Raw genomic sequence first — 24,687 nt, forward strand, 5'->3', positions numbered from 1 at the left:
ACCCGTATATGTAAACAAAGGAACAACAAACTGATTTTTTACCAAAAAGTGCAGATCGCGATTTCAGGTTTGTTACTAAATAAAGCTGAAAGCATGCAACATTAGACACCGCTGCCTGAAATTCTGGCAAATTTTATTATTGCATGTGTGGCTGTTGTTGCAGCTTGCAGTCTGAGCCATAGGTTCATGTGAACAAGCGTGACTTTTTAGCATCCATTGCAACACTAACAGGTTTCATTTTCGTCGTTCTTGCGGAAAATTCGGACATTTAAAATTGCACATTAGTGCAAGAAAAATGATGTTATTTGTGATCAGTGCTCACAGTGAGTTGTCTTCAGTGTAGAAACGATGAGTTACGGATCTAATTGCATGCACACACATACTACATACAAATACATGACATATGGACTTGGTAGGATTCGTTCATAGAGAACCAACTAACACAACTGCTGGTACACAGAGTTTAAGAATAGCAAAAATCAAGACAACTGCAAAGGAGAAGAGTTACACTATAAAGTCTGTATTGCAGATGTACATACGCCACATCCTCTTCCATTTCGTACAAAGTTAACTCTTCCATTTCTTATAAAGTTAACACTGATTAAAAACTCTACTGAGAAAGTTGGAAGACACATACAGTAATGGTCTTGCAGATAAGTAAAGTCACATCAAATATGGTCATCATCTGTTTTTAGTCATGATAAGAACAAACAAGGATTGAAATCATATGTGTAGCATACACTTTAGACAGCTAATACTGCACCTAGCTGTATGATCTTACAATAAAACGCAATAAAACTTATGTATTAAATTTACAAATCATGCACTCAGAATCACTGTTACAGTCTTATTAAAACAGGACAAAGATACTCCATTTTTGTATACTCTCAACATCATACAGAAGGCTGGTATACAAACAACAATGGACTATGAATTTCCTAAGGAAACAAATACTTTTACATGGAACAGAAAGGTTACAGAGAAAATGTATATCTGTACAATGTTGAGAATGCTAAGGCACTACATGAAGGCACAGTGGTTTTTCATATTTAACATTTTCTAAATATAATTCTTCCCTTATGCATAATTGCCTAAAATAACAACACGGCATATTTGAATAATACCGTCAAGGACACTATGTGCTCACATTCGGTTTGAATTGGTCCATTCAAGAAATATTTAAACCAGAAAAACAAGAATGACAAAATCAAATAAGGTCTGCAACTTAGGTACTGGAGGTCAACTTTAAAAACATGCATATCAACTTTTATAGCAAAGGGACAAGCAGACCCTACATACATAAACAAATGTCAATTAAAAAAATCAACCACAGAAAGTTTGACAAAAAGAAAAGGTGGGAGTGGGAAAAAATAATGTTTACATAAAGAGCTGCAATGGCCAGATGGCAGGAAATGTATTTACAACCTTGGGGTTTTTTTAATTAAATGCTATAAATGCTATCATTTGAATGTAAACAGCACGTAAGTTAGTTACACATGGTGAAATGCTTTCCACTGTGGGGAGGGGGGTGATTATGACATCTGGAATTATCCTGGATTGAAATTTCTTATCAGTTCATGTGTGTCTTACATGGAAAAGTTGTAAACATTGGTCCAAAATGAAAAAAATTAATCTCAGCTTTGTTTTCTGGATCAAATTTCACTACGAATTGATACCAAATATGACAAAATTATGTTCGTGGCCTTAACCACTATCTCACAACATGTCCTGGGATGGCATAGGTCATTTAAGGTCACAGACTGAGAAAATTACCTAAACTATACAAATTTAGGGTTTCCCAACACTTTGAGCAGAAGATAACATCCTTCAGGACTTTTACACCAAATTACAAAGCTATCAGACAAGTAGTTTTTGAGAACAAGTTTTCTTGACCGAAAATGACAAAATTGTTTTAAAAATGTTTTCTTGACCAAAAATGACAAAATTGTCTTAAAAATACAAATTTGCATATTTCTGGACAATTTCCACATATCCAACTATTGTCATCCCTGGGCAACTGTACACCAAATATAAAAGCTGTCTGTCCAACAGTTTTAAAGAAAAATATTTTTTACGATTTTTTGACCAAAAAGGACAAAAATTGCCCTAGAACGGTAATTTTGCCAACTCTATTGTAATTTCAACAAATTTGAAGGGTAACATTCTTGCAAATATCCACCCTAAATTTCAGAGTAATTGGGCCACGATTTCAGAGAAGAAGAATTTTTACCTAAAATCAGAAAAATAACCAAAAAATTCAGCAAAAATACAAAATTAAGGATATCTTCACAATATACATATAACTGTATAAGGTCCATCTAAGGTACTTGCCCACTAATTTTCAAAGCAATCAAATCAGTGGTTTTTGAGTTATTAATTTTTGACCATTTTCATATTTTTTAAGCTCATTTGCATAATTTTGGCAACGCAAACTTCATTTGAACAAAATTCCATCTACTGCTAAGGATGCATCCACACACCAAATACCAAGCTAAAAAGTGTAGTGGTTTGTGAGTTTTTGATGTTGACGGACAGTACTATACATACATACATACGAACATACATACATACATACATACATACATACATACGAACATACATACATACACAGACACATACATACAGACACCACCAACTTCAGCTTATATGATAAGCTCACATTGGTATAGCAAATGTGAGCTAAAAATTCACAGTATAAATGGACAATAAAATGCACAAAATTTCTTATCTTATGAGTTGTGTCTGAAATACATATTTTATGACACAAGACAAAATCTTTCTATTCTTACAACTGACTAAATTATAATGGCAACCCTCTGGTAAATTTTATGACAATTTTTTAAGCAAGAAACTTATCATAATGTAATATTGCTGATTCTTGTATCAATTATGATTTCATGAAAATGTTTTGACTTAAAAAGAACAAAGTCATTGAACCACACTTCTGTCATTTATGAACTCTGGAAGACATGATTTGCCCAAGGTTCTCACTGATGTGTAGTTATAAACACAATTTCGCTGTTCTACTATATGTTCATATGTTCAGCAGTGAGATTTTGACACCGATTGTTATCAACAGGTATTCTGTGTTATGGTACCATAAGATAAAACTGAAGTATTTATGTTGGTGTATGTATTTCAGAATTATTGACTACACAGTAAAGAAGGGATTTTTAACAGGGAACAGTTACCATCTCTTGTGAAAATACCTCAAAGTATTTGAGCTGAATTTCATCATGTAGTTTTTAATTCTATTCTGAAAAAGAGATTGTGCTTTACTGTCTTGCTATCAGATGCATGTCAAACTCTGTCAAATCATAAAATGCTCAACAAAGTTGAGAAAAAAACAGGTCTAGAAAAAGTATTTCTGACAAAGCAAAACTCATATGACATTGTCTGCACTGACTAAAAAGTCAACAATAACCTCCAAGTAAATAATGATCACAAAATATTTACGCATACGATTCCTATACACTTAATATTCTGCAACACAATAAGATTGGAACAAAAATGCAGACAGACAGACAAATTTCTACATTACAACGCTCAGACATGGTGTCATCGCGTTAAAGCCTCTGGGTGGATAATAATTAAGATAAAGTGAGATAGAAAATTTTGTTTAGAAATCAAATATGAACTACATTTACTGATGCGTATTTGGAAGTTTGTTTCTTCCAAATAATTTTTTTGCAGATGAATTCAAAACTTTCCTTTGGAAGACACTGGGAATATAAAAGGAGTTTTCCATGAGTTTTCAAAAACTTTCAAGGTAAGGAGATCCACAATGGACAATTTGTATCTTGTGGTAACATAGTCAATATGTTTTGCAAAAATGTTTTACTATGCAAAAGCGTCCAGCTGATGGTCTGAATAGTCCTCAGATAGAAGATGCTCCAATTTTTTGTGCAGGCGGCGGAATGGAGGGCGCTGTTCAGGTTTCTGTATAACAGAAGATAAAAGAATTGTAAGAGACAAGATCATTACGTAGGGGTTTGTACACAAATTACCAATCACTTTCTGTTAATATTGATATTTGTGGCTGCACCAGGGCTTTGTGCTTACTTGTATACTGTCTTCCCACATGTCATGTCTGCAATTATATTTGATTAATTCAAAGTGGAACAAGGTTTTTGACACCTGCACGTCAACAGTAAGTCTATTTAATGATATCTAATTTGTGATGCATCCCACTGCAATCATTTAAGTAAGGTGGGACACAAACACACATGGTGGGACATAAACACACATGGTGGGCACATAATTATCTTATACTTATAGGTGCCACTAAGTTTAAACTGTAGAACTTTAGGATCAATGATACAGAGTAGAAGTTCAGGGCCAATGATACAGAGTAGAAGTTCAGGGCCAATGATACAGAGTAGAACTTCAGGGCCAATGATACAGAGTAGAACTTCAGGGCCAATGATACAAACTGTAGAACTTCAGGGAATCAAGGTTGCTAGTTATTAATTTTAATAAAAAATTATGAAAATTATTAATATTACTTTAATAAAAGTATGAACATTATCATCATTACCCCCAAAATACAAAATTGCAGATTTCATCATAATTTCAATAAATATTAATTAGTTCATCTATACAAACCTGTATACCAAATTTCAAAGCTATCAGATGAGTAGTTTTGGATATACACATTTTTTGACCAAAAATGGCAAAAATTGCCCCCAAAATACAAAATTACAGATTTCATCAGAAATTCAATATATATTACTTAGCCCATCTATAGAAACCTGTATACCAAATTTCAAAGCTATCAGACCTGCACTTTTTGAGAAACACATTTTTTGACCAAAAATTGCAAAAATCGCCCCAAAATTACAAAATTGCAATTATCATCATAATTTCAAAAAATATCATTAAGTTTATCTGTAGGAATCTGTATACAAAATTGCAAAGCTATCAGATGAGCAGTTTTGGAAATACACATTTTTTGACCAAAAATGGCAAAAATTGCCCCCAAAATACAAAATTACAGATTTCATCAGAAATTCAATATTTATTACTTAGTTCATCAATACAAACCTATATACCAAATTTCAAAACTATCAGATGAGTACTTTTTGAGAAATTCATTTTTTTACCAAAAATGACAAAAATTGCCTTAAAAATACAAATATGCAAATTTCACCACAATTTGAACAAATCTGACTGAAGTCACCCTAAGTCAACTGCATATCAAATTTCAAAGCAATCGAACGAGCGATTTCAGAGAAGGGTAGATTTTTTTACCAACAAGTCATCGTTGATGACACAGTCCCCACTTGTTAATGGGTGCTTTGATTACAGGTCCTCAGAGAGGATAGAGTCCTCTTCATTAGGTCTGTGATAAAAATACTTTTGAATAAATTCGCTTGATACATGTCTGAGTTGTAGTTCAGGACATGAAAAAATCGTAATAAAATGGCCACATGGTGGCCATATTGGATCGAATCACAAAACAAATCAATGTGCATATGTATGACATAGGTCAAAGTCCTTGTACCAACTTTGATTAAAATCGGTTGAAATATGCCTGAGTTACGGCTTTGTACATGAAAAAATCATAACAAAATGGCCGCACAGCAGCCATATTGGATTGTATCACAAAACAAATTAAGATGCATATGTATGACATTGGTCAATCTCCTTGTACCAACTTTGAATAAATTTGCTTGATACATGTCTGAGTTATGGTTCTGGATATGAAAAAACGTAATAAAATGGCCACATGGCGGCCATATTGGATCGTATCACAAAATAAGTCAATGTGCATGTTTATGACATAGGTCGATGTCCTTGTACCAAGTTTGAATAAAATTGGTTGAGATATGCCTGAGTTATGGCTCTGTACATGATAAATCGTAACTAAATGGCCGCACGGCGGCCATATTGGATCTTATCACAAAACAAATTGATGTGCATAGCTATGACATTGGTCAATGTCCTTGTACCAACTTTGAAAAAAATCTGTAGAAACATGCCTGAGTAATGGCTCTGTACATGAAAAAAATCGTAATAAAATGGCTGCCTGGCGGCCATATTGGATCGTATCACAAAACAAATTGATGTGCATATGTCTGATATAGGTCAATGTCCTTGTACCAAGTTTGAATAAAATCGGTTGAGATATGCCTGAGTTATGGCTCTGTACATGAAAAAATCGTAACAAAATGGCCGCACGGCGGCCATATTGGATCGTATCACAACAAGAATTGACGTGCATATCTATGACATTGGTCAATGTCCTTGTACCAACTTTGAATAAAATCAGTTGAAACATGCCTGAATTATGGCTCCTAAGAACATGTCAACCAAAGCTATCTGATGAGTAGTTTTTTGGAGATTAAAATTTTCTTACCAAAAATGGCAACAATTGCCCCAAAAATTCAAAATTGCAGATTTCATCATAATTTCAATAAATATTATTTAGTCCATCTATAGAAACCTCTATATTAAATTTCAAAGCTATCAAATGAGTCGTTTTGGAAATACACGTTTTTTAACCAAAAATGGCAAAAATTGCCCCAAAAATACAAAATTACAGATTTCATCAGAAATTCAATATATATTACTTAGCTCATCTGTAGAAACCTGTATACCAAATTTCAAAGCTATAAGACTAGTACTTTTTGAGAAAGACATTTTTTGACCAAAAATGGCAAAAATTGCCCCAAAATTACAAAATCGCAGATTTCATCATAATTTCAATAAATAAGATTAAGGTGATCTGTAGGAACCTGTATACCAAATTGCAAAGCTATCAGATGAGTAGTTTTGGAAATACACATTAGTATTTTTATTTCAACTAATTACATATTTGTACTTAATGACCTTTTAGAATTAATCTGTGGTGAATATTGTTCATGATGTTGATCATAACACTTTCAATGAAGTTGAAAACATGTGGCAAAGGTTCAACACGTGAGCATTTACAGTTCATATCTGGTCTTTGTGATGTGTGTTGGCGTTGGATCTGGTCTGGCATGTTAATAAAGAATTGACCAAGAGACTATTCTGTGTCAGCGTTTCAATACAAACTATACATCTTGAGGTCCAATGATTCAAACTGTAGAGCACAAAGGTCAATAACCAATTCTGTAAAGCTTGAAAGACAGATGATCCAAATTGTACAGTATGAGATAATGATACCATTTGTAGAGCTAGAGGGCAAATCATTTAACTTTGACGAGTACCTTTAAGCACAGGAAGATTCTTTGTACCAAACGGGAATACTTTTACTAAACTAAAGATACTAAAATACTGAAGGAAACATTAAGTTAACATTATACAATTATACAATCAATCAGAGAATTCTATGTTCAATATTTTCATCTTGGTAAATATGGTGTAGGTAGACAAATTAAGATTTTGAAATCAAAATGATCAAAAACTTTAAAGATTGTTGCATTTCATTTGTATTATAAAGACATCATTACCCAATGAGCAAAATATAAAGGAAAGTATTTACCTCTTTCCAGCATTCACTCATTATTTGGTAAACATTTTGTGGACAAGCATTTGGTTTCTCTAAACGATATCCTCTGTGTGTCACCTGTGTCACGACTTCAACATTACTCATGCTAGGATATGGCATCTTCCCCGCTGTGAAAACCTCCCACATTAGTATACCTAAAGTGAAAGATAATTCCAAAATTGAATTCCGTGTGTGGGGGAAGATGGATTATATAACAAAATAAATTGACATGCATATGTAAGACAGAATGAATTATCCTTGTACAAAGTTTAAGGACATTAGTCCTGGCATGTCTGAGATATCTGTGTGCATGCACATACACAGAGTCAAATCTATACAATCCCCATGGATGAACTAACAAGGACACTGCAACAAGTATCCCATAGGAAGGGATCGGAATAGACCATTTCAGAGTTGTCCCATAATGCATTGCTGGGGGTGTATTTAACACTGTAATCACACTAAAACAACTAAAAACATACTGATGTTATGTTGTACAATGGATTTAACACTAGTTTGAAACATCAAAAAAATCCCTAATTAGTGTATTTTGTATCAAGTGGCGATGAAAATATAGGTCAGGGTTGGTGAAACCTACCACAATGTTCTTTAAGTGTCAGACCATGCATATATACCCTACGGCTAAAAGGTTCTACCAGTAATATGCATTTTGTACACCCTAGTGCACACTGCATCATGGAACTAGTAAAATAACTATAGGCCTACCTAGGGATTTCAATGAGATATTGGGATGCATGTGGAACTGTCTTCAACATTACCATGGAAATCCAACAGAGTCAAAGTGGAGTCACACTGCATTCCTCCTAAAGAATTGTCACTTTGAATTCCCATTGAGTATTCTCTGCAAGGAAATAATAGTTACAAACTGACTTACCAAACGCCCAAACATCCGATTTGCTGCTGAATCTTGTATAATGAAGAACTTCTGGTGGAGCCCACTTGATTGGAAACTTAGAACCTCCTGAACTTGTGTATTCATCATCTATGACATACCTATTGTAAAAAGCATGTGAATGATTTACTACTCATATCATATATTGCATTTGATGTTAGTCAAATTTGCTGCAGTATTTCTAGACATATCACCCTAATTACAAAAATTTATTAAATATACAAAGTAGCAATTAAGTGACACAGTACTGACATTTTTCATAGTGTGCTATTAGAGCTCTGTGAGACAAACATCTGTACAATGTTTCATCAAATTTGGTGAGGTTGCTCCAGAAACAGAGCTCTTTTTCAAATATCACTAATTATGCAATTTAGCACTAACTATGCATGCCACACCCTTAACAATTAATGTGCATATGTATGTCATAGTGCATTATCCTTGTCCCAAGTTTGAAAGGAATAGGCTCAGACATGTCCGAGATATCTATGTGAATGGATGGATGGACGCACACACACATGACACATGGATATGACCAAACCTAGTATAAGTCTCCTCGGGCATAGTCCGTAGGGACTAATTAAATACAATGATATGAATAGGTATAGTTTGAGCAGAGTTTGGAACAGATCAGCAAAGACATGTCTGAAATACAGCCCTGTATTGACAGATACACTGACAGAGCCATACCCATGATAGCACCCCAAAACTGAAATACAGCCCTGTATAGACAGATACACTGACAGAGCCGTACCCATGATAGCACCCCAAAACTGAAATACAGCCCTGTATTGACAGATACACTGACAGAGCCATACCCATGATAGCACCCCAAAACTGAAATACAGCCCTGTATTGACAGATACACTGACAGAGCCATACCCATGATAGCACCCCAAAACTGAAATACAGCCCTGTATAGACAGATACACTGACAGAGCCGTACCCATGATAGCACCCCAAAACTGAAATACAGCCCTGTATTGACAGATACACTGACAGAGCCATACCCATGATAGCACCCCAAAACTGAAATACAGCCCTGTATAGACAGATACACTGACAGAGCCATACCAATAATAGCACCCAAAAACTTTTTCTGTGAGGACTAATTATGACACAGTTGTGCAAGCACAGTACCTTGTAAGACCAAAATCAGCTACCTTCACAATCATTCTTTCTCCAACAAGACAATTCCGAGCAGCCTACAAGAGATAAATTATTATTATAAATTATTATTACATAAACTTCTGTTTACATTATTAGTGCTGAGGAGTTGCATGAAATAAGGTCTGACACAAAAGGAAAAATATTTAAAAAAAATGTTTGTCAAACACAAAGTCTTAAAGGTGGATTTACGTGTTGCCAACCAAAAGAGTTTTTTTCAAAGCAATATATCTCATCTAAGACGACAAGTAACCCACCTTATACTATATATTTTCAAAAAGCAGAGAATCGAAAGTTTAGTATGGTAGCAATAGCTTACTCAAATGATGAAGAGGGTGTATATTTGGGGTAAAAAACCTCAATTTTGATATTAACATTCTTGTGGATCCAAATCCCTTATCAGTATTTGGATATTCTCCATGAATATTTGCGTAAGTTTGTCCACTATGTCACAAATAACCTAAGATTTCTTTCTATGTGAACGAAATGACATTATTTTGAGACTGAAGTAACAACATTTGTAATTTAAGTTGCACACATTAAAGTGACTTAATCTGAAAATTGTGGAGATGAGTGAAACATGAATTATTTATTTACCAGATCTCTGTGTATAAAATTCTTGTGTTCCAGGTAAGTCATGGCTGAACAGACTTGTTTGCACATATCGATGAGTTGAAGTGGTTTGTCTAACAGATACTGGCGATAGCGAAGGAAATTCAAGAGACAACCTGTGTATAAAATGAACAAATGAAAAACAGAAATTCAGTTCCGGGTGCTATGAGGGTAGTAATTAATTGTGACAAAAATTATCTCTACATGGAATGGTATTCAGAGTTGGTATCAAGGAATATAAATGTAGTTTGCATGTTATGATTCGACAAGGATTTGAATAATCTGATTGATGAATGTTTAATTCTGTTGAACTTAAATCGACATTCTATGGGAAACATAATCTAAAGAAGCCACATGATAGCTGTACAAATATTCACGTTGAGCGTCGATGAGCGCGTTGGATACAAACTTACCACTACAAGTCAATTTACCAGTATGCAAAAACACAATCTGCATTGCTCGTATCTCTCAAATGTTTGGAACTATCTCTTTTCGATTACCGTGTGTGGCAAGTCACCTACATCCCAAAGTCGTAGATGAAGTATTGCCAGGGCAAGCACCCTAAATGACAGACAAGGGCCCACCTGACCCAAACACTGATGAAATCGAATGTCAGTATTGTCTCTGCCACCCCTGTGTGACAACACACTGACGGGAGTGGCTTTGCGTTGGTCATGAGCTTGGCAATGAACACGTCTGTCTGATTCCGTTCTATTGGAAGTATTGGAACATGCTAGACTAAACGCTTTGGTCTTGAGGAGCAATATTTGGCCTGAAAACAGCAACTGATGCAGGCTGATGACGTAGTTGTCTCAAGAACGGAAGTGATGCCATTGGGTGTACATAGACGCCACCATACCAAACCAAACCAAAGAACCCTTTTCAAGGCCATCAAATTTCCAAAAAAGAGAGTACCAGATAATACATTTTCTTCTTCATGGTTACTTAGATGTTATCGACTTGAATGTAGTCTGATTATGTTTTTCATCCCCAGAAATATGGCAGATAGGTAAAAAAGCTAGGGTATAGATGAACTGTGAACTAACTATTGTGCACGTCTTTCAACACCAGAAATCTTGACATATTTTATTTATTTGTAGTCACTGTTAGCAGATAAAGCAGAACCTAATGGACATTAGGTACACATCCAGCTGACTCGTGTCTTACTTTGCACAAGGTTTGATTGACAGTGATATTCAAATCCCCATTGGTGTCCCCTGGGTCGACTTTCCTGCTGGCCACACACAATTACTCACTAATATTGTCCCAAAACATCAGTTTGAAAAACATGAAGTCATTAATCACTGATAAGGTATTTACCCAGCAGTAGAGCAGTCTCATTTCATAATTTTCCATTAAAACATAGGGCCAAAGTCCCTGAAGCTACTATAGACATGGATACAAAATTAAGTATTTCTTGACTGTATGAAATTATCTCACTATAAAGGTCATCCTAGGGACTTGTAAAAATCAGAAAATCAGAAAAGGCACACAGAAGAGACAAATGTTTGAAACTTAAGGGGAAGTTCAAGATCATCAAAAGCATTATAAGGAATCATGTAACACTTTCATTGCACTGTTTACACAGATTGCATAATTGCTATAAATAGCACATGAGGAATCTTTCAGCCCAGCTTTACCATAATAACCCTATCACTTTGACCACTCTTTTAATTGACCACTCTATTTTTTTCCTCAAAAAGTAATTTAATTTCATCCTTAACAAGTCAACCCAAAATGGAAATTGGAACTTTCTGTATCTCTATTTATTTGACCACCCTATCATGACAAACTATTATGAGCAATTTCTTTTAGATAACATACAGAGCACAATAAATGACGGTTCAGAATATGTCAAAGTTGGGATTCAGGAAAGTTGCCTTTACATGTTTTAATCCTCCAAGATGGTAAGCAGTTCACTATGAACTGTCAAAAAAGTTGAGCTTTCTAATAATTCTACACTAAAATTATTTTGGCTTTGATGATTTCCTTATTAATTAAATTATTTAAAATCATATTAATTATTTCTTTCTAGGTGAATTGATACCGGTAGGGTTTATACAGTACAAGAATTAAATACTATGTAAGTCAAATTTTGACCAAAAATGGAAAAAAAATTCCTTAAAAATACACATTTGCATATTTCATCACAATTTTAACAAATCTAAGTTGGGTTATCCCTTGGGACCTGTATACCAAATAACAAAGCTGTCTGACCAGTGATTATGAAGAAGAAGATTTTTGACCAAAAACGCCTTTTTTGGCCTTAATTTGCCTATTTTCAACAATATCAAAAAATTTAAAAAAATAGTTTCTCAAAATCATATTTTTCATCTACACAACAAATATCAAATCAGTAAATACTGCGGTTCTCAAGATATTTGAGTGGACGGACGCCTCACAAACGGACATACATACATACATACATACATACATACATACAGACTGACGACAGACGCCGGATGAATACCCATCCCAATAGCTTCTATAGACTATAGTCTATAGTAGCTAAAAAACAATAAAACACCGCATCTCTGGAGCTCTCAGTTCAGGTTATTCATACGGCGTCTCTTTGCATAATGAGTGTCCTTTTGTGTAATCCGGTAATAGTTTGTATCGTGAAATACCTCTGTGTGTTATACTTTAAGTCATTAGGTCTTATCAAACCAATGGTGATGTGTCATGCAAATAAGACACAAACCACCCGTCTTTATCTCTTGTACTACCCCTTATTAATTATGACTCTACGTTCTACCCTCTTAGTGATTGTGAGCAGTACTTCATTGTTTTATGTTTTGCCCCTTATTATCTACATCATGAAAGATTACTGTTGCATCTATTTGAGTAGAAATCCTTATCAAATTTACTGCTTTGTCATTTGTACTATCACAATTGACCACCAACAAGTTCATCAAACTATGTCTTCTTATAGTTTCTTTTAGCAACATGAAAATAAATGCTTTACTGAAGGTCCAACATATTTGACCCCTTGATTACCTTGAATACCAAACAATTTTGGAACCATGGTAATTCCTTTATGGAAGCATCTTGGGATGCTGTGAGGTCCCCATGTAATTAGCTTTCACCATTGTTGCTATGTATATAGATACCAAAAAGAGCTTATATGGCGAGTCGATGGCATCTGTATGTCTGTATGTATGTATGTGGGTATGTATGTGTGGATGTATTCTGTCACACACAAAGGCTCCCATACCACCAAAGCAATTATACGGTGTCGCTCAAATTTGATCAGAATTGGTACATACAAAAGATCAACAATAAGTGTTGTTTCTCTCTGTTCAGTGCAGGAAAATTCTACGTTGATGTTATGACAATGATTTCTGCACAGTACAACCAGAAAAACAACAAAAAATATTTAAACCAGAAAAACAAGAATGACAAAAGTAAAAAGGGTCTGAAACTTTAGGTACTGGAGGTCAACTTTAGCAACATGCATAGCAGAGAATGTTTCAACCATGGATGTACAAAAATAGACATCCATGGTTTGAGCAGGTCTGTTAATATGTCACAGTTCATAAAAAATGTCAGGAAATGACTAATAAGCTGTTTCAGTTACTGCTACCACTCCCACACATAATAGGTACCCTGCATATAAATAGGTTTACAAATAGATGTGTGGGCTGTTTCAGTTACTGCCACCACTCCTGCACATTTGCAGGATTTCCCCTTTTTCTTACCTCATTTGGATATTTTTGACACTGACATGTTCATTTGAACAACGTCACATCTCAACCCCTGCATCTACCTGTACACCAAATACTGAGATGGTAGCTTTGGTGGTATGGGAGCCTTTGTGTGTGATGGACATACATCCACACATACATACATACAGACATACAGATGCCATCGACTCGCCATATAAGCTCTTTTTGGTATCTATATACATACCAAATATGAGCTAAAAATGTCACGACCGCACGGCATTGACCACGACAAATCGGTTTGTGTCGCAGCGTGCATCTATGAACTGTACCAGTGCAGAAAAAAAATCAGGTTGATGACCTGCAACAGGGGTAATATGGATTTCTTATCTGAGCTGGTCTATGTCACACAGGTGGCTATCCGGGCCAATTTATGTGATAATTAAAATATACTTGAACTCGGCACTATTGTATTCCTCATTCATCCTTGTACATTGAACTAAAAGGATGCCATTCAGTGGCATTTGAAAAGTCACACAAATCTGAAATACTTACCTTTATTCATGTACTCAGTGACAATATAGAGAGGTCTCTGTTTACTACATACGCCATACAATTGCACCAAATGGTCATGTGACAACTCTCTGAAAATGTATAAATTGTAAGCCTGTTGAATCAAAATACTTGGTATAGCATTTCATTTAATAATCATATAATACATAACCACTTTATTGTGCATTTGTAACAATGTAACAAATGATCAAAATTAGCATACATATTTTCTTGATTTTGGTGACAGTTCAGGGATAAAATCATCAGGAAAAACTACAGGTTTTGCACCTTAACAAATAAATGTGGACACGGGGCTTGTAACAAAGTCGTACTCACTACATCCATGCCTTAACTGACTAAAGAATTAATCTGGTATGCATTCAGCCACCATACAATTTTGTTGACCTTTGAAGTCAATATTTATATATAGCAAACTTACTGCATAACTTTAGCCTCATCTATAAAATCATCTTCAGACATGGCATTTTCTCTCATCATTTTCACTGCAACAAGAAGGCCATTCTTCAATTTGCCAAGCCTAACAACACCAAATTGTCCTCCACCAAGTTCCTTCATTAATGTAATTTCTGTAGGATCAATCTCAAAAATATCTGGAAAATATCAACATCAAAAATTAGCATGATTAGTTTAGTTAAAATATACTTTTTTATGATACTTTTCTGTGCAGAGATCATGATCCAGAATGTTGTGAAATTATGAGGATGTACACTTTCACCAAGTGCCTGTCAATGCGATATTGCAATAATGCAAGTTGTACAACATGACTTTATAAAATGCAAGGGACAGGAGTAGAGGTCTCACTGACAAAGTATTGTGACAAGTCATATAGGAACCACAAGCATGTCTGCCTGTCAACAATTCCATAAACAATAACAAACCAACATGGAAGTTTGAGTGTGTTGTTGTAGCTATATTCTTTTCTAAATTATGTATATGTACAAGAAGTCATCATCAATGACATAGTCCCAACTGGATCAACTGTCGTGGTCACTGTTGACCCTGCTTTTTTTATTGTAACAGTTCTCATCATTGATCATTGATTCACTGACAGTGCAGAACTGATTACAACTTGGGATCCAATCATCATTTAAAATTCTTCATTCCCTGAAACTAAAAAAGTGCACTGTTGAAATATTGAAAAGAAATCACACATAATGTTTAAATGCTGATGACCTGGTTGCACTTTTGTTATGCTTGGATATAGAAAGTCATTAGAATTTATTTAACAGAGAAACATCTCTAGATGCACGGATAGATTCACAGACTTGCAGATAGACAAACAGAGTGAGCCAAATCTGTAAGTCACCTGGCCCACTACCAAACAGAGTGAGCCCAATCTGTAAGTCCTGGACAACTACCAAACAGAGTGAGCCCAATCTGTAAGTCACCTGGACCACTACCAAACAGTAAGTCACCTGGACCACTACCAAACAGAGTGAGCCCAATCTGTAAGTCACCTGGACCACTACCAACAAGAATGTTACATTTCCATAATGTGATAATTATCTAGGTTAATTTTCATAATTTGTCAAAATTCTCACAAGTTTGGCAGTCACATGATCAAAATGATCAAATGATTAAACAGGAACTTCCAGGACCGTTGGCGCACAATAGGGGGATTACTGATGACGCAGCCATTAACATACACTGGGCGGGAGTTTTTGAATTTTCATAGCATCGCTTTGACCCTGTAATAAATTTGAATAATCATGATCGGCACTTACGTGACATATGCAAAGAGGGGTCAAATGGTCCTACAGGGAACACATTTTGAAACATATGCGTTCTCCGACAAGAGACGGAACATTTTTTCAGTTTATTTTCGACTCAAGTTTAGTCGCTATATATTCACAGACATCATATGCAAGATTCAATGACAATGACAAACCTGAAACATGACAAAATCATAGGATTCTGGGACCAAACACGGCACGTCTGATCAGTAGCGTGGCTTTTTTATATTTGCATGGATTTACGATAGGCCAGCTTTTATAGGGGAAGTTCCTGTTTAAGCATTGCTGATGTGCAATGAATTGAGAAGACATTCTGAAATATTTTTGGAAATACTAAATGTATGTCATCAACAAAACAGTTTTGTGTAATATACCCCTTATTTTCACAATACACAGTATTTTTGATTTACACTTTTCAATGAAGGTTTTGCAACATTGTGGTAAAATTAATACAAAGAAATGCAAATCACGGCTGATGCTATGGAATAAAACTGTTAATACAAAGAAATGCAAATCATGGCTGATGCTACGAAATGAAACCATTATCCCTTTTCCTGCCAAGTCCATATTTCACTACCAGGTCAAGATGGTTAAAATTAATGAAACACAACATATTCCATATGGTGTATATTTACATAATACTGTACATTTGAAGGCTGTTGAAAAAATAAATACTGTAAACTTGATTTTTTTGAACTAAAGATGCTATATTATACCAAGCCAAGTGGGTGAAAATAAGTCATGTTTTGGCTCAATACCGCTTTTTACTGACTTGACTGATGGGGAAGTGATACTGTCTGGCAGGAAAAGGGTTAATACAAAGAAATGCAAATCATGGTTGATGCTACGGAATCAAGCCATCAATACAAAGCATAAACGCATATTTAGAACACAAAATCAATATCTTTGATCAACACTGTGTATCATCACTCACCCTGACATGGACTTGTATGAATCTACAGGTATCTATTTTGTAAACACAGCATGTATTCACATGTGTTCGTTTTAATTCATATTTTTGACAGATTTTGGTGAAGCATAATGGCTGTTGAACTTACCATGGCCTAACCCAGCGGTAGCAGGTACACTAGAGTAACTCTTTGGTGGTTTACGAAGTCTTGTGGCCAAACCTGTATACATGCAGGAAATAAAACTGATTATTCTTAATCTGTAATTTGAAAGCATTTTATCTTCCTCTTTGTGCCTATTTCCTCTCCAGAAATTTGATGAGACTTTTGGAGAAACTTTTAAAGGATGCCAACGACTAAAATTATATTTGCCACATCCACAAAACCTAACAAGGTTTCTCTGTCTTTTCAATGAGTAATCAAGCAATTTTCAACCCTTTTGGCTCTCTATGTGTGCTGGCTTTGAGAACAATTTGATAAAGATATGAACCATACAACAAAGCCCATTCCATTCCAGTGACTTTTAGTGTAAAATATCAGAAATACTATTTACAGTAAACGTCAAGATAAGCACATCAAACATCATCAGTTTACAACCTTTACAACTTGCAAGTAAACAAATTAAATAAATTAAATGGCCTCTGCTCTCCAACTACAAATGCTATTTTGCTGATATGAAATTTGAAGGGCTATAAAAACTTAATTAATGTATGAGCTGTTGCTTTATTTGTGTACAACCCATATCTTTTTCTTTCCTTATATTTGCATCAACTGTCATTGCCAGTATACGTTGATCAACTGGCATTGTGATATTAAGATACATCACAATGCATTGAAATTGATTTGTATCACAATTGAAAAATACATATATTCTAGGATAAACAGACCAGCAAATCTAGTATAATAAAAATAATAATAATAATAATAGTGGGTTCTTATATAGCACACATATCCACAAGTACATGCGCTCAAGACGCTTTACAATTATTATCACCCCTGGTCACTGTACCTAACATGATACCACTCAATTCCCTGGGGAGCAAACAACAGCTTACATGTGCAGCCAATAAGCGCAGCAGAGCTAAACGCACACATTAAACCACTGTCCTACCAGGTACCCATCACTCCCGGGTGGGGAGAAGCAATGAGGAATAAAGTGCCTTGCTCAAGGACACAACACCATGGCCATGCCGGGGCTCGAACTCACAGTCTTGTGATCGTGCGTCCACTGCTCTAGCCACTGGCCCATGATACCTCTGACTGACACTCAAAAAAATGATTAAAATCATAATTAACAAAATTAAAATGCCTCTTTTTCAAAATGTAAAAACTTTATTGCCAATCAAAAATAGTCTTTTTGTTATGTAGCATTTAAAGAACATAATGTGAAAATTTCAGAAAATTTGACCCAGCCAGAGTGGAGTTAAATTCTTTGGAAATTTTGGGAACAAGGATATTTTGGGTAGCTAACTTACAAAAGGCCATTAAGTATGTCAATTAGTAATTAATCAACAGGATGTTGCCAAACATTTTTGCTTTCTATTATAACACAGACAGATTATTGTGTGTACCACATTTCATAAGCCATACCACAGTCAATATCAATGAATTGTATTACAGCACTGTTAGATCAACATCTGAACAAAGTTTAATCAAATTTGATAACATATTTCTGGACAAATCACTCTAATTAGGGAAGTTCATTAAAAATGTAAATTAACAAGTCATCGCTGATGACAAAGTCCCCGCTGGATTATGGTGTTTGAATTACAGTGATTGAATTACATGCTTTGTAGCTTCATTACAGGGGAGAGGGGTGAATTTGTTAAATGTTGGGAAATCACATGATAGTGGTCTGTGGGGATGGGGAGTCATCTTTGTGTATTTGGGACAGTAAATTTATGGCTGTTGGTGTTTTCCATGGCAAGATCAATAGTTACATTTACAAACTGCAGCAGCCATATTGGATCGAATTGCATCATTAATTGACATGCACATACACACTACAATACATGTGTGTGCCAAATTTGAATGAAATCTGTTCAGGAATAGTTGAGTTATGGTTCAAAAATATGAAAAAATCGTAATAAAATGGCCATCTGGCAGCCATATCGGATTGTATCGCAAAATAAATTGACATGCATTTGTCATAGTACTTTATCTGTGTACCAACAATGAATGGAATCGTTTTCGCAATTACTGAGTTATGGTTCAAAAACATGAAAACATATGGCCAATTTCCCTGAAGCTGCTATAGACATGGATAAAAAATTGAATATTTCCTGAATGTATGAAATTATCTCACTAAAGTCCCTAGGGACCTGCATACAAAGTATTAAAGATGTCTGACCAGTGTGTGAGCGGTTTTGAAAAATCAAGTGACCTAACAATCGACAGAGCTCTGCTGTGTTATGTAGAGAATAACTTTTTGTGACACATGTGTTGATGATAAAGGTGGATATCTTTGATAGCTCATTTCAGGAGAGCCTAACCAAAAATGGCAAAATTAGCTACAAAACTACAAAAGTTAAGATTTCATCATAATTTCAATATATTACATTAAGATAAACCTAGAAACCATCCAAATAGCTTCTATAGACAATAGTGTAAAGTAGCTAAAAATCGCAACAAAATGGCCACCCGGTGGCCATATTGGATCGTATCACGAAATAAATTGATGTGCATATATATGCAATGACGAATTAGGAAAGTTCATTAAATATGCAAATTAGCAATTAATTCCCATGACACTGCTAAGTGTCTATGTACACTAATATGAGACTGTGTGCTAAAGTTCTGAGCAAAATTTCATCAAATTTGTTGCAGTATTTCTAGACTTATCACCCTAATTACAAAAAATCATCAAATATGCAAATTAGCAATAAACGACGCAATACTTACGGTGTGCTATCAGAGCTCTGTGTGACGAACATCTTTAGAAAGCTCTTTTTCAAAAACACACTGTCAGTGACATAGTCCCTGCGACACTGCCCAATGCTTCCAAGTACAATTAGATATATATCAGATCAATGTTTGTTCCATGTATCATCAAATTTGGTGCAGGAATTTCAGAGTTATGTCACTAATTACAAAAATACCATCAAGGACAGTGTGCTCACATTCGGTTTGAATTGGTCCATTCAAGAAATATTTAAACCAGGAAAAACAAGAATGACAAAAGCAAATAAGGTCTCCAACTTAGGTACTGGAGGTCATCTTTAGGAACATGCATATCAACTTCTATAGCAATGGGACAAGCAGATCCTTAATACATATGTCAACAACAAAAAATAGACACAGTAGGTTTGATGAAAAGAAAAGGTGGGAGTGGGTAAAAAAATGTACAAGGGATCTGGTAAAAAAGTAATGCTATCTCATCAATCTTCTGGACCCTGCCCCCTCCTGAATATCAAATGTTCCATCCCTCGGTATTACATAACGCTAGATGACAGGAAATGTATTTACAACCTTGGGGAGTTTTTAGTTAATGCCATGAGTGTTATCATTAATGTAAACAGCACTTAAGTTAGGTACAGATGGTGAAATGCCTTCCACTGTGAGCGGTGATTTCAACATCTGGAATTATCCTGGATCCAAATTCCTCATCAGTTCTTGTATGTCTTACATAGAAAAGTTGCTAAAATTCGTCCGCAATGAAATAATTCACCTCAGCTACGTTTTCTGGATCAAATTGTCCTACAAATTGATACCAAATATGACAAAATTATGCACAGCCTTCAAAACTGTCTCACAACATATCCTGGGTTGGTGTAAGTCATTTAAGGTCACAAACTGAGAAAGTTACCTAAAATATACAAATTTGGGGGATTCCTAACATTTTGAGCAGAAAATTTATCTAATAACATCCCTCGGGACTTATACCAAATTACAAAGCTATCAAACAAGTAATTTTGAGAACAAGTTTTCTTGACCAAATATGACAATATTGTCTTAAAAATACAAATTTGTATATTTCAGGACAATTTCCACATATCTAACTATTGCCATCTCTGTACGTCTGTGTGCCAAATATAAAAGCTGTCTGTCCAGGGGTTTTAAAAAGAAAATACTGTTTAAGATTTTTAGACCAACATGGGGCCCGGGGGCACCGACGTCCTTTGTACCTCCTTACTGTTTATTAATTGCCATAAATGTGAAATTTGGCAAAAAGTCAAATTGTTTTGACATAAATGAAAGTTATTTGAACTGGTTGGTTACCGGTCCAGCATAAGTTCAAGTGTGGATTCTAAGTATCAACAACCTTGATATGAACCATTGACTAAAAAACATTTGCTTGTTACACTCACCACACTTGTACTTAGTATTTGGAGTGTACACCTATCTACAATACAATGATAAAAAGTTTGGACTCTGTAGGTCAACAGTGCATCTTTAATGTATGAGACTAAATAAGCTTACCCCTCAAGTATGTATAGGCCAAAAACAATATTTAATTTTGAATTATGTAGTGCAGGGAAGGACATACAATATGGTGAAAAGCAAACTAAATATAAAAACTGAATATACAATTATATGGAAATGTTGTTTTACAGTCATGAGTATCTGGTGTGTGCGGAGAGACAAATATTAAAATCTGACAGTATCATCCTGACCACAGTTTGTCTGACTGGTTGTTTCCTTCTGATTTTCTGACACGGTGATAGGTACAAAATATTATGCGATTCACGATAGTTATACAACATAGCTTGCATTTTGTTCATAGTAGAACTGAGTTTTACATGTAAGATAACTTTCTCGTAAACTGTAAATTCTGGCTTCTGGCAGCTCAAACGTCGCAATACTACATTTTTTGATATGATATGGAGTGATTTGCACACATGCAGTGACAGTCGATATATTCATAGTATGAGAGTCTACTGTACATTAAAGCATAGTGATGTTGACAACTACATGCATGCCAGCTAGTGCACGATTTCAAAGTAGCCAGGAGGAAATTCTAATGGTCTTTTAGTGGAAATATAGGTATTAAACGACAGTGAAACAAACAACATTAGTTATCGTGACCTTGCTAAAGTGCAATCTCGGATCATGTATGATCTGATGATCATGCCAAATTTAACCATGTCGGATTTAGCCCTGCGTACGATGCTGTGTTCCGCTACAGCTATTCGCCCTGCTCACCACAGCCCTGCAAAGACCCGTACGTAGGGTCGGTGACTTCAAATCCACTTTGGGACTTGACGTAAAAAGCCAAATTACTGCCGAAATTCAGCGTTCTTGGGCCCAAGTCGTATCCCTGCCCACCTCAGCTACTCGATCGCTTCCAAAAATGCCAGTCTTTTATTCACTTTTCGTAAATAACCGTCGATGTCGGCAACTCTCTCGCTAGCCCTGCGTACGTACGCAGTGTACGCAATGCATTCCCTGTGTGCGTTCCTAACACACAGCATCGTACGCAGGGCTAGCGAGAGAGTTGCCGACATCGACGGTTATTTACGAAAAGATGATGTCAAAATCAATGCACAACTGTCGAAATTACCCAAAATAAGCAACAGAAAACTAAAAGTTATCGCTGTGTCGAAAGGACAGTATATCAACATAAAAAGACGCTAGTTTGTTATGACATGGAGGCCGGAGGTAGAAGGACAGAGCATTCTCTCGCTCTCACCCAGCTATTAGTACGGGCCGCCGGTGGGATTGCCTCGCTATTAAAAGCAATGGATTCGCCGGTACTGGGGAGTACGAAGCCCATCATTCTTCAGTCTATCGAAGGAGCGGTTCGTGCCAAAAAATATATGACAGCCATCAAATATACGCTAAAACCTTTAAAACGTCAAAATCCGCAACTGACCGAGAAACATGATGGCAGGCCTTGAAAAACAACGCTAACTTGTTATGTGCGCATGCGCATATTAAGGGGAGACCCATTTGATTTCGGGGGGGGTATGCAGGAAGTGGTATGGAACTCTTTTTGTTAGAGAGACAGCATTTTTTAATTTCAACTGTCACACCTGCATCATTTTTTTTATCAAATGGAGTAGCAGTGCAATTTTTCAAATTTAAGCCAGTGTTTCACATATCACAGGATGGTTTTATATATTCATTTTACATTCCAACGAATGAAAACAAAATGGAAAGTCTAGTATATATACAACTTTAAATTATAGAACACTTTTTTGGCAAATCAACAGTGATCAGTACTATACCTGCTTTTCTTTATAACAGTCAATTCCTTTTAAGTTCTCAGGGGAGATGTTATCTTTTGTGGTCAGAGAAACAAGGCTCACACATTGTATTTCATTATATTTGTTGTTCCTCAATTTTCTTTGACAACTTGTAATCTTTCTAACATATTTATGTTGAGAGAATAATATATTGGTTTTTACACTAGTTTATTGACTCCTGTCTTGTGTTTTCAATTTTCACAATGTACAGAAGTCAAATAGTCCCATCTAGATATTGCCTGTACCATTGAGATATTGCAACAGAAATCCAGAAATATGATTTCTTGGGTCAGAAAGGGAAGGAAAACATCGAGTGCACTGAGGTGTAAAGTAGTGAATGCTTATATCATAAGTGCTGGGAAAAAAAAAACACATGAGAATTGCTTGTGGTAAAAACATTTGCGCTGCCTATGGCAGCATGCTAGCAAAGAACACATGAGAATGAATTTCCAAAATTTTGCTCATTTCAACTGCATTATGACAATTCCTTTTTTATTTATTTCTGTCTGTTATGAGAATTTTTTTTCTCAAGCCATTACAGGCTTATTTTTTTCTTTTATTTCACCTGGTGACAATTTTTTTTCTCAAAATCCTCCATACCCCCCCACAAATCAAGTGGTTCTCCCCTAAGTGAGTCCCTGACCTATGCGGGCCAGTGGATTACTTCCTCAGTAGAACTGATATGCCTGCCGGTACCATCATTCTTCAGTCGATCAAAGGCACCTTTCGTACCAAAAAATACACGACAGCCGCAAAAGTGCATCACTGTCAACGTCATAACTATAGAATATATTAAAATGCACAGTGAAACGTTCACAAAGTAAAAAATGTGCCCACACCGAGAAACAAGATGGCGTCCGATTCGATTCTCAACTCAGATTTTGTCCTAGAGTTGTGCGCATGCGCAGACGGTAGCTTTAACGAAAGCGAGTCAAAATCAAGTAAATATAAAATAAAAATGGATAAAAATATTGTTTAAAAATAATACAAGGCATGTATCACCAAATTTTGAACATTTCTGACGGCATTTCAACTATACGAACACCCATGCCAAATATCACAATAATCAAATCAGTGGTTTTGAGGAAAACTTGAAAATAGTAGTTTTCACAAAAAGCTAAAAAAGTGACTTTAAAATGATTCAATCAAAAAAAGAAAAAAGACCGTTTGAGATACATGCCAAAGTGACCACCAGACCAAATTTCAGAAAAAGTTACTGAAGCGTTTCTGAGATACCTGCGTCCACAGCATACGGCCCACTGTATGCAACAACAGAGGCCGCGTCATCACATTAGTACTTTGGAGGCCCAAAGGACTAAAAATGACAAAATTGCTCCAAAATAGTAATTTTCTCAATTTTGTCATAATTTCAACAAATTAGAAGAGTAACACCCTCACAAAGATCCAACCCAAATTTGAGAGCGATTGGGCTGACGGGTTTCAGAGAAGGAGAATTTTTACTG

The 24,687-nt window shown here is 35.5% G+C and overlaps 1 protein-coding gene across 1 annotated transcript in view; it reads right to left on the reverse strand.

The window, feature by feature from the left end:
- Positions 1–504: 504 nt before the first annotated feature.
- LOC139130654 (tyrosine-protein kinase Tec-like) overlaps positions 505–24,687 on the reverse strand; it is a 64,049-nt gene continuing 39,866 nt past the window's right edge. Inside the window, exons 9-16 of the mRNA XM_070696398.1 lie at positions 17,190–17,261; positions 14,817–14,988; positions 14,381–14,469; positions 10,149–10,279; positions 9,525–9,589; positions 8,370–8,488; positions 7,469–7,629; positions 505–3,939 (exon numbers count right to left, since the gene is read on the reverse strand). Coding sequence (XP_070552499.1) covers positions 3,841–3,939; positions 7,469–7,629; positions 8,370–8,488; positions 9,525–9,589; positions 10,149–10,279; positions 14,381–14,469; positions 14,817–14,988; positions 17,190–17,261 — 908 coding nt within the window. The 3' untranslated portion in view covers positions 505–3,840. The remainder of the gene's footprint in view (positions 3,940–7,468; positions 7,630–8,369; positions 8,489–9,524; positions 9,590–10,148; positions 10,280–14,380; positions 14,470–14,816; positions 14,989–17,189; positions 17,262–24,687) is intronic.

Source organism: Ptychodera flava, chromosome 4, assembly GCF_041260155.1.
Source record: "Ptychodera flava strain L36383 chromosome 4, AS_Pfla_20210202, whole genome shotgun sequence".
Classification (NCBI taxonomy): Eukaryota; Metazoa; Hemichordata; class Enteropneusta; family Ptychoderidae; genus Ptychodera; species Ptychodera flava.